The 20,207-nt window shown below is 37.8% G+C and overlaps 1 protein-coding gene across 1 annotated transcript in view; it reads left to right on the top strand.

The window, feature by feature from the left end:
• The window catches only part of LOC107676693 (adhesion G protein-coupled receptor L3-like), a 298,216-nt gene extending 288,985 nt beyond the window's left edge, over window positions 1–9,231 (top strand). Inside the window, exons 23-25 of the mRNA XM_016471337.1 lie at window positions 3,269–3,397; window positions 6,008–6,025; window positions 7,010–9,231. Of these exons, the coding sequence (XP_016326823.1) occupies window positions 3,269–3,397; window positions 6,008–6,025; window positions 7,010–7,848 (986 nt within the window). The 3' untranslated portion in view covers window positions 7,849–9,231. The remainder of the gene's footprint in view (window positions 1–3,268; window positions 3,398–6,007; window positions 6,026–7,009) is intronic.
• Window positions 9,232–20,207: the final 10,976 nt, after the last annotated feature.

Genomic DNA, 20,207 nt, shown 5'->3' with positions numbered 1-20,207 from the left:
CAGATGTGTGTGTGTGTGTGTGTGTGTGTGTGTGTGTGTGTGTGTGTGTGAGACGCTCCATCACTCATATTACTCAGAGCAGACAGATGTATTAACCAGAGACACAAACCAGAGATATGCAGAGAAATCACAAGACTCATCAAGACACACACACACACACACACACACACACACACACGCACACACGCACACACACGTTTACTGAGTCACAGGACAGATTACACTCTGAGAGACACAAAACCATCAAATAATTACAATAACTACAAACTAACTTCAAAGAAAACATTTGAAAGCTTATTTTAGGACTGCCGGTTAATTTAAATATTTAGTATAAATAACAACTACAAATTATTATTGAAATATGTTAATTATTGAATCACACTTTTTTGATGTTAACCGATTTAGTCATAATGCATGGGTCATATTGAGATAAAGTCAATTATGACAATAAATTAATTAAATAAATAAATAAAATGATATTATATCACATAATTTCAACCTTTTGTCATAATTTAGACTTTATCTCATAATTATGGCGTAGTATCCAATAATGTTTTACTTTTTGACTTTGTTTACTTATAATTTTGACTTTTGTCATAATTTAAACTTGTATCTCATATTTGACATAGTATCTCATAATTATGAGAATATTTCATATTTTTGACTTGTCAATTTTGACTTATGTACTACCTATGACTATAGCAGAAAATACTGAGTAAAGTTATGTTATATAAACTTATATTACGCTATAGTACTTTCTGCTATAGTTGTGTGTGTGTGTGTGTGTGTGTGTGTGTGTGTGTGTGCGTGCGCGTGTGTGTGGTTATTTATATATAAACACACACACACACTGGAAGTACTTAGTAATATAAGTTTATATAGTATAGTAGTAAGTATGTGGTACTATTACTGCTACCCTAATACTTTATGGTTTTAATCTTACTCATCTTGAGATGTCTTCTGCTAAATTATAGTGTTTAGCTCATACAATTTGGCAAATGTGTTAACTGCATTAAAATGATTTTTTTAATCTTTGCACATTAGACATCTTTAATCATGTTAATGTGTATATTTTGACAGCCATCATATATTTATGAGTCATATTTACCTCCTCAAAGGGATGTTGTTGTATTGGAGGTTTAGCTCACTTTTGGAGATCATTTTTCAGAGGTCAGGGTCTTCCGTGCAAACACTGTGTAGGTCAAGGGTCAATTTGTGTAACCATTTCCTTTGCAGAAAAGGGCGCATTTAAACCTCAACCTCAGTGAACCTCCCTGTATGTCTCTTTCTTTCTGTGTCGTATCTCTGAAGGTGCTTATCTCAGTGTTCAGCGTATGATTTTCAGAGGTGTGTAATTAGCCGACAGCATAATAAATGTGCCTACGCTGATAATCACAATCGAACCTCTGTTGAATAAATTAGCTCATATTGGAAATGATCTTCATAGGACATTCAAACAGAAAGTGATTATACAATGACATATTTTTTTAAATTGACTAATCGGTAGGTTGTTTGAATGACTAGTTGTTTAGGTTAGAATCATGTCCAGACTTGTTTATGTGTGTTAAATGGGCAGAATTAAAAAATAAAATAAAATAAAAGCTATAACGTCTTGTTATTGCAAAGTAAGAAAAAACTGAGAGCTGAGCTGAAAGCATTATACACTTATTGATAACTAAAAGCATAATCAAATTAGCTAAAATATTTAATAAACAAATGCAAGGGGTGGGAGATGTAGAACTTTTTGAAAATCAGGTAATCCAATTTTGTGGAAATGGGTGCGCACAGATTCTGTGTGGGCCTTTCGAGAGATTATTCATACTAATAGAAACACTGCTCACAGCAGGCAATTTCAATCCAGCAGTAATTGTCTTGAAAATGAAGAATATGGAGGAGAATTTGTTACAAAAGCAGTGCTTTAAAGGGGATGAATTTTCGAGACACAGCATCTTGGAGAGATATATCTGTCAGCATGCTAAAGCACGCTCGCATGTTAACAACCTTTCAGAGAAGTTCTGTCTCTAAATTCATCCCCATTTATCACCACTGCTGCAGATATTAAACACTCTATGAAATGGTTTGATGAGCAGAGTTGTCTTTCTTGTTTTTTGGCAGGACATAAAGGGTTTGTTTCTTTTTAAATAACCACTAGCCTTTTGTTGACATCACAGACGTGAAACATGATTTGCTACATGCTGTTGCTAGTCAGATGTACAGTAGGGGAAATTAGGAGGAGGAACATTCGTATTCTTATGGAAGCCTATTTCTGCCACATAAGGAGAAAAAAATGCTTTGATAAATCATTATTATGACATAAAAAAGTCATAATTATGAAATAAGTCGAAATTATGAGATAAAGTCATAATTATGCGATAAAAAACATTATGAGACTGACAGAACATATAAATTGTGATAAAATCAGTTATTATATAAAGACAAAATTGACAACTCAAAATTATGAGATACTAAGACATAATTATGAGATAAACTTAATATTATAACAGAAAGTCCGAATTATGAGAAGTCGTAATTGTGATAAAAGGCGTTATGAGATTATGACAAAACAGATATTGTGAGATAAGTCAGTTATTATGTAAAAGTCAAAATTATGAGATACTGTCACAATTATAAGATAAAGTCTAAATTGACAAAATGTCTTAATTTTGAGATAAAAAACTGTTATGAGATTATGACACAACAAATTGTGAGATAACAAGTCAGTTATAACAAAAAAAAATCTAATTTTACAAAATGTCAAAGTTATGAGACACTAAGCTAAAATTATGAGATAAAGTCTAATTATGACAAGTAACAATTATGAGATATATTATTATACATAAATAAAAGGTAATTTTGTCATAAGTGACTTTATATCTCGTTATTATTACTTAGTATCTCATAATTGTGACTTATGTCGTAATTATGATTTATTACAGCATTACATTTCCACTAAATAAGAAAAAATACTTTCAGATAAAGCATTTGATTGGAAAAAAATATGTATATTTATGGCCTAGGTGCAAAATGAGTCATCAATATTTGTGGTGTTTGTAAAAGAGATAATGTTCTTCCAAAATTCACTGCAGCATTCACTCGCATAGACCGTTAGAGACTCTGATGAGATACGAATGCTAACGTTTGTTGAATGCTCTTGCTTTTTTTCTGTGGCTGCTGATGAGACGTCTGTATTATAACGATGCTAACATTGTTGGTGCATTTGTTTGATCTTCTCTGTGTGTTCTTCTCTCCATCTGTGCGGCTGTATCAGGTGCCATGGCCAATCACCTCATCCCAAACTCTCTGCTGCGCGCTCACACCTCTAACAACCCCTATAACACCTTACTGGGCGAATTAGCCATCTATAACAACCCCACCCTCAGCATGTACAACGCTCAAGGTGTGCTGCATTCTTCCGTTGCTTTAACTTCCAATGCACTAACTGTGTGTGTGTGTGTGTGTGTGTGTGTGTGTGTGTGTGTTTGTGTGTGGTGGGGGAAAGGGCTCCGCTATGTGGCTTCAAGCTGAATGTGTCTGTGGCCATCTTTGTCTTTTGTCTGGTACAGTCTTGTCCAAACAAACACGTAATTCCCAATGAAAAATGAGTTCATAGAGCTGAAATAATTATAATAACTGATGGCTCCATTTCGCGGCATGACAGAACTGCGACGCAGTCTATATGCGCATCAGTGCCTAATTGCAGAATAAAATCAAATCACCCATCAAATCAAGACACGTCACACTATTGTGTCTGGTGCAGATGGGTTTGGACAGCCACACTAGACTTCATGCAACTCAAAACAATTAATTCGCCTCTGAACACTTAGTAAGTCTTCATACATCTGAAGACCAAAAATCTACCATGCGCTCATGCTGCAATGACCTCAGAAGACCTGGTATTTCAGGACAAGCATGGGATAAGGACAATTTCATCTAGCCATAAATGCGACTGCAGACTTCATAAATGCATTAGTACCAAATCACAATACAAAATAGTCCACTCTTCTGAAGACATGTCAGTCTAATGTGACAGCGATGCTACATGGTTTATGTGGCATGTCACAGCATTCATGCAGCTAAAAACAATGAATATGTTCCTTGCATACAAACACAGACATCACGCGTCTAGAGTGTTCCTTTAGGCCAGAAATATGCCATGCGCTCAAGCTGTGATGCTTGCATTTGATAACCATTTTTTCATCTAGACAGAAATGTGACTGCAGTTTTATACATGCATTAGTGCTGAAGCTCAAGACAAAATTGTCCACTCTGGACTGAAGACATGGCAGTCTAATGTGCCTCATGCATAAGGATTTGGACAGTGGCGTGTCATAGCACTGATGCAACTTAAAAGAATGAATGCACTTCTTGCATGCGAAACACTCAGTAAGACTTCACACGTCTAGAGTGTTCTAATAGGCCAGAAATCTATCATGTGCTCATGCTGCAATGCTTGCAGTAGGCCTGGCATTTCAGGACAAGCAAGGGATAACCATTTTTTCATCTAGACAGAAATGCGACTGCAGTTTTATACATGCATCAGTGCTTAATCACAAGACAAAACTGTCCACCCTTGACTGAAGACATGTCAGTCTAATGTGCCTCATGCATTAGGGTTTGGACAGCGACACTACACTGTTTTTGTGACTTGTTACAACATTGGTGCAGTTGAAAACAATAAATGCATTCCTTGCATGAAAACAATCAGTAAGACTTCACACATCTTGAGAAATCAACAAGTTTCGCCATGGCATTTCATTGCCATCATGGGATAACAGATGCGACTGCAAACTTTATACGTGCATTAGTGCTGAGTCAAAATACAAAATCGTCCAGTCTTTGAAGGCATGTCATTGGTTAGGTGCTAAGTGTTTCTGTGGTGTCACAGCACTAATGCGACTAAAAACAATAAATGTACTCCCTGCATGCAAAACACTCAGTAAGACTTCACACAATTAAAGTGTTAAGACCCGAAATCTACCATGCACTCATGCTGCAATGCTTGCAGGAGGCAAGATATTTCAGGATAAGCGTGGGATAACAGAAATGTGACTGCAAACTTTATACATGCATTATTGCCTGGCATTTCAGGACGAGCATTGTATAATGACACTGCAGCTTTATACATACACTCATTGTACGTTCACTCTTATGAAGACATGTCTCATGCAGAAGGGTTTGGACAGATGCTAGGAGTTTTTTGTGGCATGTCACAGCACTGATGTGACGTAACCGAGCACTCTTTTTCAGAGCGGCATGCAAAAAAGTCTGTTTTTTTTTCAGCGCAATACTTCATATGCCTATCGTGTTTTTTTAGAACGTGAATCTACCGTGCTCTCACACTGCAATGCCCGCAGGAGGCCTGGCTTCTCCTTTAAGCAGTAACGCATCTCTGCATGCAGCTGTCTCGCCCTGTCTGTCTGTTGCACTGGCGATCTGCTTTCTCCCCGTCACCACCTGTTACTGCCACCTCCACTAACGCATAGATTTGAAAGAATTCATAAGGCTCTAGAGACAGAGAGACAGACGCGTTTCTGGACAACGTCAGTGGGGAAGGCCGAGCGCTGGATAACAACCTCTTCATCTACAGTGACAACATTGTAGCGACCTTGAAATCTAATATCAATAAAAGCCCCGAAATTACGAATAGATCCCAGGCCACTTTTAATGTTCCTCTTTAGCTCGATCAATAACTCTCTTACCGAATACAAGTCTAATCGTGGAACCGTGTTCAGAGCTGAGCACGCCACTAATGGAGACAGAAGCAATTTTTGCGCCCTCCAGACATTCAGGGGGCTTTAAAGCACAAATTTATGGCATTTACATGTGCATCCTGGGATTTGCAAGGGGACACAGGGGTGTGTGTCTGTATTTGAGAGGTGAAACAAAGTGGTTGAGCGTAACCGTTTACCTGCGCTTCATTAATCTGTGTGCATGTTCTATTTGAGCGGTCACTGTGAATGCTTACCTGTACCTTTTTCTCTTTCCTTTTTCCATGCTGTCCTTTAAGAGCCCTACAGAGAGACAAGTATGGGAGTCAAACTAAACATTGCTTACCAAATGTAATTTCTCTTACCGTTATTACTCTTTCCTTAAAACTATAGTAAACGCCATTCTGCTAAGAGATGTTTTAGTCAATATTCTAATCAGAGAGCACTCTCAACCTCATTAAAATGAAAACCTAATTTTCTCGTCTCTTCATCAATGCAAAGTGATGCTTTTGTTAAAAAAGAAACTGAGTGGACAATTCGGTGTTTTGCAACCCTGGTCTTTTCTCCCAAATTAAAACTTGCATATTTGTCTAAGCCATCGATAAGTAATCCAAATGCTATTTATTTGTTTATGCTCAAATGATGCAGCTAAAAATTGGTAAACGAGAAAGTGCTCCCACGTTTCGTTATATGAGTGTGGGAGAGTGTTAATAGTCCATGCTTGCACACTTCTTTCATGAAGAATTTAACATCAAGACGCTGATAGTATGCAAAATTTAATTAACGTAGAAATCTATAGGTGGAGAAGCTGCTCTCTCTGTACCTAATGATATATGAGTTTTATATAAAGGCCAGCATGATTTGGTTTGTCGAAAGCTTTTACATGCATTAGCTGTTGTGTATTGTTGTGTGTTTGTGTTCGTGCATTGTGTTTCTGTTGTGTTTGCCAGCTTTGCAGAGTGATTTGTGTGTTATTTGATATGTGAGATGAGGACAATTGAGGTTTAAAATGTATAGCCAAAGATGAGTTTGACAGGTAAGTCCATTATCACAGGCTTAGCTGGCACGTTTCAGTGAATTCTGGAATGAGTTTTAAACCTCACATCAGCCTTGAGCCCCTGACGAATCCAATCAATACCCAAGATAGCATTGGTTTGGAAGCTCAATTAATATCCGCCTCAGGGACGAATGGTTTCAAGGTTTTTCGGTTTGTTTCAGCGAGCCGTTTTGCATGTCGGTCTTACAGATGCACCAGGTGCAAATTATTGTAATTACTGTTCTCTCTGACTCTCCATTTGCAGAGGGAATCCTGAACAATGCTCGGGATACAAGTGCCATGGATACTCTACCACTGAATGGTAACCATGGCAACAGCTACAGCTTGGCCAGCGCCGATTACATGAGCGACTGCGTGCAAATCATCGACCGCACGTACAACGTACACAAAGAGACCACGCTGGAGAAACGGATCCTGAAAGAGCTCACCTCCAACTACCTGCCCACCTACCTGAACAACCACGACCGCACGGCCGAGCACGGACGCAACCTCATGAACAAGCTGGTGAACGAAGTCAGCAACGGAGGCGGGGTGAAGGACTCGCCCATGCTGCCGGTCAATCTCGCGTTGGGTTTGGACGACTCTGCGTCTTTCCCACACGAGGACAGTCTAGGGCTGGAGCTGATCAGGGGGGAGTCCAACACACCCTTGCTTCCGCCGCCACGCCACGTCCAGCCTCTTCCCTCCACCTTCAGCTCGGCTTCTTCATCGCGACGGCGCCTTCCGCAAGAAAACAGCGAGAGTTTCTTCCCTCTGCTGACAGAGGAGCAAACGGAAGAGACTCCATCGCCGCAGAGAGACTCGCTCTACACCAGCATGCCAACGCTGCCTGACCCCGAACGCTCCGACACGCATTCGCTGCCCCACGGCGGTGACACACACACGCTCCCCAGAAGCGGCGAGCCGGACGACGTTTACTATAAGAGCATGCCCAACTTGGGCTCGCGCAACCATCTGCACCAGCTGCATAGCTACTACCAACTGGGCCGCGGCAGCAGCGACGGCTTTATCGTTCCTCCCAAAGATGAGCTTTCGCCCGAAGAAACGCCGCAGGAAACCACACACATGGTAACCAGCCTATAGAGGGCGCCAAACCCCGTCGCATTCACACCCGTAACCCATGACATCTCGACCTCCGCTGGATCTTCTACGTTTCCGTACCGTTCAGTTGTCCGCAGTTGTTCAGTTTTGCTTTTCCATGTCCGCAGAGAAATGAACTACAGCAACAAACCTTGGGAGGCGATTTTGTATTCCGTTCAGGAGAGGATTATGGGTACTCTTGCTTGTTGAGGAATGAAACCTGACATCCTTTGGATTCTATTGGTAGTGCATTTCTACTTCAAGGGAGAACAGACCCGAAAATGGATTTGCTGTGTAATCTTGCGGGGCAGTGTGAGATTTTGTGGGTTTTTTACTCTCTGCGACCCTGAAGGAATACAGATAACTGCCAAAAAGATTGTTAGTAGCTCAGCGCGTCTAGTCAACACCAATCAAGTCTGTGACTCGAAAACTATTTTAATACCTTCTGTATCCATATTTGCTTTTTAAATATTTTTCTTCTTCTCACGTGGTGAAAAGCAGCACGTTTTGCTGCGACGGAGAACAATACGAAGAAGGGCGTCTTCACCACACGCTTTCTGTTCTTTGCTGTATTAATAACAAATATCGAGAAGCGGGGGAAGAACTAATACCGGAGAATTCTACAATATTTCTATGTAAATGTACAGACACTAGTGTTACACAGGATAGTGCTTATTCTGTTCCTACGCCCTCCGCTTCTGTAACCATGGTGATTTCAGATCATTTCCTTTCTCTCCCGATGGTCTCGTCCTCAACGACAGGTTTTGATCCCTTGCTCTTTTTTTTAAATGATAAATTTTACATTCACGTCTTCATTTCAGTATGAATAATGGCAAGTAGAAAAAAAATGACAGGACAGACAAAGAATTCATATTTTTCCTCATTCTCTTTGATTTATAGACTCCCGTTTGTAGATTAATGAAGAAAGGAAACATAACGTGGAAAATATGTTGGAGTAGAGATATGAGACGTATCGCAGTACATGATCAATGGAGGTCGTTTTCATTCAGAGAGAGTGATAGAGATGCACTTTTGTGATTTAACTGCAGAGATCCAGCATACCTTCTATTTGCTTTCATTTTTTTCTGGTGGAGAATGAATGGTTATTTATTTCACTGAGGAAAAAAGTACAAACTATTTAGCAAAATGTCTGGGGGTAAAATGAATGCGGCACATATTAGAATTTTTATCATTACAAATATGATTTTATTTATTCTTTTATCCGTTTATTTTTATTTGTTTTCTCCTGTGGTTGAATGACCTCTCACTAATATTTGTTGTAACAGTGAAACTTGTTTGCCAACAAATAAATGACTGACGGAGTGAAGCCGAGAGTTGCTGGCTGTGTGCGTTTTCTGCAACCTGACACGTTTTTTTTATTTTTATTAAGGGCTCTTTTGATGTGAAAGTATATTACATATATGGTAAAAAAGATATAAGTAATAAAAAGTAATATAATAAAGATTTTATTGTGGTCTTAATCAGCCTTCAAGTGGATTGTGGTATAATGTGTAATACTGTGTGTGATGGTAATGACATTTTTCACCTTGGTTAACACAACAATCAAATTAACTTAATTTAGAATAAAATTAAAAATTGATTGCTTCAGAATTAAATTCTCCAATATTACTTAATTTGGTAATGATTCCTAATGAAGCCACTTTCAGATCACGATTTGAATTTACATGTATTCAAGTACTGAGAATATTACACGCAAAAGCAATGAATTCAAAATGCTGAACTAAAATATTAGGGCAGCTGGTTAGTCAAATGTTCCCAGAAGTGTTCCGTCATGTAAAAATAGTTAAATTAATGACTGCTGTGGTCTCTTGTCACTATTCATTTCAGTCATAATCGAACAAATTGTACGGAAAAACTAAATAAAATGCTTGGTGTGATGGTAATGACGGGAATTGGGAACACACAAAAAAATACAAATAAAACAAGAAAAATCAAATGAAAAAACAACCATTTTTAAATACTTTCACACGCGTTTTATCGAGTTGTGGTGTCAAAAAAGTAAAAAAGTCTGTGTATGGAACAAAATACAGAAAATCTAGCATTTTTACATATACACTCTTAAAAATGAGGAAAGAGATGGTGCTTAAAACAACAATGATGAAGAATGAATTTCATAATTTCACAATGTATAACAAACAGCCTGCCATTATTGTGTGTAGAAGTGTGTGTGTGTGTGTGTGTGTGTGTGTGTGTGTGTGTGTGTGTGTGTGTGTGTGTGTGGAGTCTATAAACTAAACTGTATGTCTGTACGCCAGTAAACTTCTAATGCCCGTCAGTCTGCCTGGCTGCTAAATAAGATTTATTCTCCTTCCTGATGATGGTTTTTAAATTTCAATCAGTTCTGTTGGATAAGCAAAAAGCGAAAACGTGTTTTGAAATCCAGTGCTCTTTAAGGAAATTAAAAGATGCTTGGAACCAGGATGACAAGTTGCCATGGAGACAGAATTCTAATTCAGCTCTATACGGAACAATGAGGAACATCTATTGAAATTACTTTTATTGAGTTACAGATGAATCCTTGAAATGCTTGAGGTAAATTGAACATTAAAACATCTTTCAGGGACAATTTGATGCATCATGTCGGATGATTGATGATTGTGGCACATCTACTCTATAGTAAAGTCTTCATATTTGGTGGGTTAGTTGAGAAGAATAAGCACAACCGCTGCATAACATTGTCTGTTGGGTTTGTTTTTAAAGGAATAATTCATCCAAAATAAATCGTTTATCATTTATTCACCCTCACAAACCCATGTGATTTTTTTCTTCTTCAATAAACACAAAAGGAAAAAGTTTCTTGCAAAGTGTTTATGTCATCAGGATGTTTTTGAATGGATGATCATTTAATTAAACATATTTCTTTAACTCTCATAATGCATTTAAAATCTATACTATTTTCATATTCCAGGTCTGTTTGGACCAGAAGAATCATTCTTTTATAAAACAGTCAACTTTTTCAGGTAAAACTATGTATCTAATCTAATCGTGTGTGTGTGTGTGTGTGTTCGTTCTACAGTCATGTCAGTTTGATTGGCACTTATGAAGTGTTTGAGTTAATGAAATGTGCTGCACTGTCACACACACACACACACACACACACACACACACACACACACACACACACACACACACACACACAGACAGACAGGCGCTGCATAATCAATGCACATCAGTTGTATTCGCAGGTCTGGATGAGCTCAGATTTCTCATCAGAACATCAGAACTAAATGTTTCTTCAGCTGTTTGGACTTTAATATTCCACAAGTTTAATTTTATTAAAACAAACATACTTCAACTTTTTTATTATTTTTCTTATATGAAGGTCACATTAAAACAATCTTAGAAACTGATAAACTGAATATGTATTTGTGCTGTTTTTCAAATGCCTTTATATAGATTGATTGTTTTATCCAGATCCATAATTGCATTCTTAACCCTCCTAGTGTGTTGAAAATCCAGTTACGACTTCTGTGTTCCTAACTGGTTTCCATGCACTACATTATATATATATATAAAGATTAATGTACAAACAGAAAACCTCTATTGTAGCTTGTCAGAGACTAAACAATATAAAATATGAGAAATTATGTACTCCTATTAAAAAAAGAAAAAAAGTTCCTCTCTTCGTGTTGATTTGACCAACATATTTTTTTATGTTCGAAATTAATTGCACAGACATAAAATAAAAACATTTACTTGATGCTTTTTAACGACTTGTAGACTCTTTGCTCACCGATGAGCTATTACCTACAACTAAGTATAAATAGTATCTAAGATTATTTGTGTTTGGAGTAAAAAGCTTCTGCCTTTTTGTTGTCAGGTTCTCAAACCTATATGATGGTAAAATGTGTTTCTCACACTTCTTTTCAGTGCTGCAGACTAGTAATTGAGGTCCAAAAAACGAACAACCAAAGACATATTTTCACAGACCCTTTGACTGTGAGACTCAAATAGACAGAAATGATTCAGAAAACGATTCCTTAATTTGAAGTAAACTTTGAATCTTAAAGGAATAGTTCACCCAAAAATGAAATTTACTGAAAGTGTGCTCACCCTCATGCCATCCAAGATTAGGATGAGTTTGTTTCTTCATCAGATTTGGAGAAATGTAGCATTGCATCAGTGTCTCAGCAATGGATGCTCTGCAGTGAATGGGTGCCGTCAGAACGAGAGTCCAAACAGCTGATAAAAACATCACAATAATCCACACCACTCCAGTCCATCAGTTAATGTCTTGTGAAGTGAAAAGCTGAAACAAATCCATTATTAAGATGTATTTAACTTCAAACAATTGCTTCTGGCTAAAATACGAGTCCATAATTCCTCCAGTTAAAAGGTCCATCTCCTGTTGTCTCTCACATCAAAATCCTACCACATATTTGTTTAGAGCTGTATGGACTGTTTTGGCTTTGTACATATTTGTGCATATTTCTCTCCTGATTCAGTCCAAATGACTTTTTCACTGGAGGAAGGGTTATTCTTACAAACACACAGCTTTTGGCTTCACAAGACGTTAACTGTAAATTCCAATTAGTAAACCTTACTTAAAAAAAGCATGCAAACCGATTGCCTTGAAAAAACCAAGTAAAGTGAAATAAGAATAATAATTTGTAATAACAAAGGTTTATTTAGTGTTGTAAACTTACACGCAAGTTCTGGTAACTCAGAATTACTATTTTCAACAGCTAAATGAATAAGTACAATATACGTATTTCAAACAACTCTTTTATTTAAGTTGAGCCAACTCATGTAACTTACAGACACATTCATTCCTTGATATTTGCATACTTTACAAGAAAGAAAGAAAACTTCTATACATATCTACTTGAGGCCTCAGTCATAAAAGCAATTGAAAAGCAGCATTTCCTCTGTATTACAGTAGTAAGTGTTTCAACACAGCAAAGCAATAATTACTGCAAGACAAAGAGCTCGTTCAGTTTAAACCTTAAATGTGTGATCACGTAATGACTATGATTGTGATGTATTAAAAATATTGACAATAACATGGTTAACTTAAAAATAACTTAAGTGACCAAAACCTCAGTGTTATACAATTATAGTGTTAACACTGCAAAAGATTACAGTAAACAATTAATTATCAGTGGCACATAAAGATTGACTTTAAAACCTACTGTGAGCTCATCTTGACGACTTTTGGCATGTTCTTGAATTGTACCCGACTTTTCAATTTTTTAACTAGCTACACATTTTTTAGTTTGAAAAGTCAAAAAAGTCTTAAATTCATTAAACCTTAAATGTGTGATCACGTGATGACTATGATTGTGATGTATTAAAAATATTAATAGCATGGTTAACTTAAAAATAACTTAAGTGACCAAAGCCTGAGTGTTATAAAATTACAGTGTTAACACTGCAAAAGATTACAGTAAACAATCAATTATCAGTGGCACATAAAGATTGACTTTAAAACCTACTGTGAGCTCATCTTGACGACTTTTGGCATGTTCTTGAATTGTACCTCTGACTTTTCATTTTTGCTACATTTCTCCAAATCTGATGAAGAAACAAACTCATCTACATCTTGGATGGGAGTAAATTTTCAGCAAATGTTCATCTTTGAATGAAGCAGCTCTGGTCGTCTGTCTGTCTATCTCTCTCTGTCACAGACGGCTGTATCAGTGTGTGCTGCTAATGACAGCTCTGCTCTGACAGGCCCAGTCGCCCTGGATTCACACTCGTTAGGACCCTGACGGACCTCCGCCGGCAGCCATCCAGAGAAACAAATGCCAGCAGAATAGCAATAGCAGAGAGTCAGTAAATGAGGCAGAGGTGTCAGTCTCAGTGAGAGAGAGATCACGAATAACGTAATCCTGTGATCCGTTCAAATCTGCATGTGGGATAATTTAGCATGTGTTATTTTTATACTATTACAGTATGTATTAATATTTTGGATGAGCTTTTATTTTTGTATTTTTTTGTATTTTTTGTATTTTACGTTTTAGTGTTTTTTTTCTTTTTTGCTATGTGCTTTACATCATGTTGGGTGCATTGCATTGTGGGTTATGCACATTTTGTAGATTACCATGAATCACTGAGGTACTGGTGATTTCAGTATCTCAGACATTTACATCATACATTCCAGCGATCAGCACAGAACCACAGCTGTTCATCAGCGATGCTGTTCGTCTGATAGTTGCCATGGAAATGGAGCGGTCAGGTGACAGCTACAAAAATGCATGGATTCACTACAGGAGGCCTTTATTCACCCCCCTGGAGCCGTGTGAGGGACATTTTATTACGGATGTGCGCACTTTATTTCACGTCTTCTGGACTGTTGACAATCAGCACCCGCTTACCCCCAATGAAAGGCTTGGAGGGGCCAGGATAATTTTTAATATAACTCCGATTGGAAAAGTCATATACACCTAGGATGCTTTGAGGGTGAGTAAAACACAGGCTGATTTTAATTTTTAGGTGAACTAACCCTTTAATTTCAGCTTCAAAATGTATTTTCTTTCAGGACTGAAATGTTTGTCTTAATAAGAGAGCTCATATCTGCAGGCGAATAAAACACGAGGAATTGTGTCTGTGTGAGTGTGTGTGTGTGTGTGTGTGTGTGTGTGTGTGTGTGTGTGTGTGTGAGAGTGTCTGTGTGTGTGTCGGGTCATTTCACCACATGTTCCTTTTCTCCACTCGCTCCATCTCAACATCCAGACGCCAATCACAGCAGATAATCTTTGAATTAGAGGGCAGAGAGGCGTCTGTGTTAGATAACCTGCCTTTCTACTGGCCGATGGCAATTTAATTAAATATATGAGCACGGCCTGAACTGCAGCTGAAGACCAAACACAGATAACATCATCTAATCATCAGGAGCTCCTCAGAGATGAAGGACAGACCCTCGTCTCTCTGCGGGAAATGTCTCGCTCTGCTTCAGCACTTATCGGACACAGAAGTGCAGACTGTGTTGTAGCTTGTATCACATATTTATATTTTACGTTTAAAGTATTTGAAATCTTTCAAAGCACACTTAACCCAAATGATATGCATTTTAAAAAGATGAATTTCAGGTTTAATTTTAGTATCACTGAAATACTATATACAGTATATATATACAATTTTTAATTGTTTAAATTTTTTTTTTTTCAGGACTGAAATGTTTGTCTTAATAAGAGAGCTCATATCTGCAGGCGAATAAAACACGAGGAATTTAATCAGGATAAACATTGCAGTAATGAGAGTCCCGTTACAATAAATGGCAGATCTTTGAGCTTATAAATCACTTCTAATGTGATTCCTGCATGTGATACATTTAAAACATTCTCCATTAAAAAAAAAAAAAAGTAAACACGCAAAACTTGATTCACTATTTATTTATAGTTAGTTATAGTATTTTAGTTAGCAGGCTGATTAATAAACCACGCAATAAGCACAATAAAAAGAAAAGTGTGCAAGTATTGGCTAGTATGAGGTACAGTGTCTTATAAGGCAGCATACGTTTGGGAACAGTCTGTTTAGTGCCCTAGGTAGAGATCCTGAGGCCACAACATTACCCAGCACTCATGTGGGCCGCTTCACAAACTCCAGCTCATCATTTATTTACTGCGGGAAACCTACAGAAGTTTCCACTGAGAAAGGCTGCTGAATAAGTCATGGCTCTCATTCACTAATAACTATGTACAGTTTACAAGTTCATGCGTGTAGAAGTTGTTCTCATGCTACATGGCCGCCGGATTCACAGCAGGTGCTTAATGCACATTCATTTGTTCTTGCGTTGTTTTAATGCTGATGAATCGCACGAGCCAGTGTCATTTGCATGAAACACGCCCAATTCATTTCCATATAAGGGCATTTTGCACAATCTCTCCTGCCCTCATTTGAGAGCCTATGCAACACGATCTTAAAGTAAAGTGTGCTATTCTCAAAACACCACATTTTTTTATAATGTAAGAGTGGTGCGCCATTTGTAACTTCATGTTCGAGGCTTCCGGTCTCATTCCTTCCAGTTCTTTTAGCTGGCAAATAGTTGGAAAGTAGGTAACACTTTAGAATAATGGTCCGTTGTTAACAAGTAACTACGCAGGAAGTAATAGGTAGTACTACATTAACACTTAACTTAATACTATTAACTAATATAGAAGCAAGATTAACTAAGCAGTAAGTAGTAGCAAATTTAGGACAAAGGTAGTTCCTTATTAGATATTTGATAATTAATAAAACAATATATCCTCATTGAGAACTACTTGTGAACTATGACCAATTAATAAAGAATAACCAATTAATTACTAATCACAACAGTAACGTCTTAAAAGTGAACAATTGGGTTCTTTGTGGAAACTAATTTATGAATATGATATCCCCCAAATAAGTTGGCTACAGGTTTGAAATTGTGACTACTACTCTTACCAAAGGATGGATGCTCTCTGTTTATTTCAAACAAAAACATAGAATAATAATACAAACAATTCATTTAAAAATGTTAATAATTAGGAAGTGATTGAATTAGTTCACAATTATGAGCTCTATTTTGTGTCAGTTCAGTATGTCTCAGACTCCAAAAGAGCTATACCTTTAGTGACAGTAGGCTGAGGACTTTTCTTGACTGACATACTGTACAGTCATACATTTGTGTGAAGCACTAGTGATATTTTACCAGTAGGTCTTTTGGAGTGGGATACATTGATACTGAACTGACACGATGCAGAGATCATAATTGTGAACTAATTCAATCATGAGCTTGTCAGCATCACTTATTAATTATTACATTTTTAAGTGAATTTTAATTTTTATTATTATTCTATGTTTAAGTTTGAACATCCATTCTTTGGTAAGAGTAGTAGTCACAATTTTAAAATGTAGCCGACTTATTTGGGGGATATCAAATTCATATATTAGTTTCCACAAAGAACCCAATTGTTAACTTTTAAGACGTTACTGTTGTTAATTGATTATTCTTTATTAACTGGTCATAGTTCGCAAGTAGTTCTCAATGAGGATATTTTTATTTAATAATTATCAAATATCTAATAAGGAACTACCTTTGTCCTAAATTCGCCACTACTTACTGCTTAGTTAATCTTGCTTCTCTATTAGTTAATAGTATTAAGTTAAGTGTTAATGTATCACTACCTATTACTTCATGCATAGTTACTTGTTAACAACGGACCATTATTCTAAAGTGTTACCGGAAAGTATACTCTAGACTGCATGTATTCCACAGAATGTTTCCCACATCAAGCTATAGACTGCTTTTAGAAATCTGAAACAGTTGAAATAGGTTGTAAGGCCACTTAGTTAGCCTATTCAATTTCTAATAATATAAATATGTATATGAATAAATAATCAATCATCTTTACACATTGCATGTTTCTAACGTTATTGGACCTAGTCTGACGTTTTTGCATGCAAACTGGCATCGTCACAGAGTAACATTGTAAATCTAAAATTTATATTTTCACAACGTAACTATATGTAGCCACAATGAAAGCATGGTCATATTGTTTTTGCAATATACATACATCCATACATATTAACGCTTTGGGTTCATTTTTTTTTTCATTTCAAAATAAATTAACTGAATTAATTTTGAGTTTGCAGATGAGGCAACAAAAAATAAATGATTAAAAGAAAAATTACCAATTGCTTACAACGTTCCCACAACTACTTCACAATTACTATAAATGACAATGTCACAATGGAACAAACCCAGGAATTTCACTTTTCCAGTTGTTATAATGTAATTAGTTACATTGTCACAATTAACTTTTGGTCATATTGTTTTCATTCATTCATTCATTTATCCATTCATTTATTGTTCTTTTTTTCCCAAAATAAACTGAATTAATTTTGAGTTTACGTTCCTCGTTCACAGCTGTTGTTATAGCGTTTAAATTACGTAGTGTAAATGAGGAAATTAATTAGGTTCAACTATTGCATGTCCGCTCATAGAAAAATAAATACAAAAGAAAAATTGGCAACTGATTACCAACACAATTACCAATCAGAATCAGAAATCAGAAAGAGCTTTATTGCCAAGTTTGTTTGCACATACAAGGACTTTGTTCTTGTGACAGAAACTTTCTGTACACAGAGACAACAACACACACAGATAATAATAAAGATATGTCAATAAAACACACACGCACGCACGCACACACACACACACACACACATATATATATATATATATGAATGTAAAGTTGTGGTATATAGATGGAATAGAATATAATTTACAAGGAATGGAATACGATGTTGGGTAGTATTAAGTAAACAAAAACACTCACGCACACACACACACACACACACACATATATATATATATATATGAATGTAAAGTTGTGGTATATAGATGGAATAGAATATAATTTACAAGGAATGGAATACGATGTTGGGTAGTATTAAGTAAACAAAAGTGGTATTGCACATCTTTTTATTGAACAGTAGGGAAGAACATTTACCTGTTCATGAGGTAGATTGCCTGGGGGAATAAACTTTTCTTGTGCCTGGCAGTCCTGGTGCTCAGTGCTCTCGGCTCGGATGTGAGGGATCCTTGGATGTGAGTGATTTTCTGAGCCCTTTTTCTCACTCTGGATATATACGGTTCTTAAAGGGTGGGATGGGGGAGCACCACAAATCTTTTCAGCAGTCTGAACCATCCTCTGTAGTCTTCTGATATCTGATTTTGTAGCTGAACCAAACCAGACAGTTCCTGAAGTGCACAGGACAGACTCAATGACGGTTGAGTAGAACTGTTTCAGCAGCTCCTGAGGCAGGTTGAACTTCCTCAGCTGGCGAATGAAGTGCAATCTCTGTTGGGCCTTTTTAACAATGGAGTCAATGTGATTGCCCCACTTCAGGTCCTGAGAGATAGTGGTGCCCAGGAACATGAATGACTCTACTGCAGCCACAGTGATGTTCATGATGGTGAGTGGGGGGAGTGCAGGGGGGTTTCTCCTAGAGTCTACTATCATCTCCACCGTTTTGAGCGTGTTGAGCTCCAGGTTGTTAAGACTGCACCAGACAGCCAGCTGCTCAACCTTGCTTCTATAAGTAGACTCGTCACCATCCTGGATGAGGCCAATGACTGTAGTGTCATCTGCGAACTTCAGGAGCTTGAAAGAGGGGTCAGTAGAGGTGCAGTCGTTGGTGTAGAGGGAGAAGAGCAGTGGGGAGATTACACATCCCTGAGGGGCGCCAGTGCTGATGGTGCGGCTGTTGGCTGTGAATTTACCAATTCTCACTAGCTGTTGCCTATCTGTCAGAAAGCTGGTGATCCAATGACAGATGGAGCTAGGAACAGAGAGCTGGGTTAGTTTGGTCTGGAGCGGTGTTGGGATGATGGTGATGAAGGCTGAACTGAAGTCCACAAACAGGATCCTTGCATAAGTCCCCGATTTGTCCAGATGTTGAAGGATATAATGCAGTCCCATATTGACTGCATCATCCACAGACCTGTTTGCTCAATAAGCAAACTGCAGGGGGTCCAGCAAGGGTCCAATGATGTCCTTCAGATAAACCAACACCAGTCTTTCAAACAACGTCATGACCACAGATGTTAAAGCAACAGGTCTGTAATCATTAAGTCCAGTGATTTTGGGTTTCTTTGGGATAGGGATGATGGTGGAGCGCTTGATGCAGGAGGAGAGTTCGCCCAGCTCCAGTGATCTGTTGAAGGTCTGTGTGAAGATGTAGGCCAGCTGGTCAGCACAGGATTTCAGACAGGCTGGAGAGACACCATCTGGACCTGGTGCCTTTCTTCTCTTCTGTTTCCTGAAGACCTGACACACATAATCTTCCATGATCTGAAGTGCAGGAGGGGGGAGGAGGGTTGCTGGAGGTGTTGAGGGCTGTGTAGAGAGATGGTCAGAGCTGGTGTGGGGTGTGAGTTTCAAATCTACAGTAAAACTTATTCAAGTCTTCAGCAAGTTGCTGATTCGCCTCAGTGCTGGGGGGATGGTGTCTTGTAGTTTGTGATGTCTTTCAGGCCTTTCTACACTGAAGCAGGGTTGTTCCCGCTTTTTAAAGTAACTTCTCTTTGCCTCTCTGATCTCCTTATTCAGTGTGTTTCTGGCCTGATTGTACAAGACTCTGTCTCCACTCCTGTAGGCATCCTCTTTGGCCTGATGAAGCTGTCTGAGTTTTGCTGTGAACCATGGTTTGTCGTTGTTAAATGTTAAATAAGTCCTGGTAGGGATGCACATATCCTCACATTAACTGATGTATGATGTTACAGTCTCTATGAGCTTGTCCAGATCAGTGCAGCAGCTTCAAAAACAGTCTAGTCAGTTATGTAACAGTCACTTATATGGTTAGCTTTTGATTAGGGATGCTTAGTTTGTTTTTCATATATTTTAATAATGATTTTAAAATGCTTTGAATCT

This window comes from Sinocyclocheilus anshuiensis, unplaced genomic scaffold, assembly GCF_001515605.1.
Source record: "Sinocyclocheilus anshuiensis isolate Anshui unplaced genomic scaffold, SAMN03320099.WGS_v1.1 scaffold2539, whole genome shotgun sequence".
NCBI lineage: Eukaryota > Metazoa > Chordata > Actinopteri > Cypriniformes > Cyprinidae > Sinocyclocheilus > Sinocyclocheilus anshuiensis.
The sequence above is the reverse complement of the archived record's forward strand: the minus strand, read 5'-3'. Positions and strand labels throughout refer to the sequence as shown.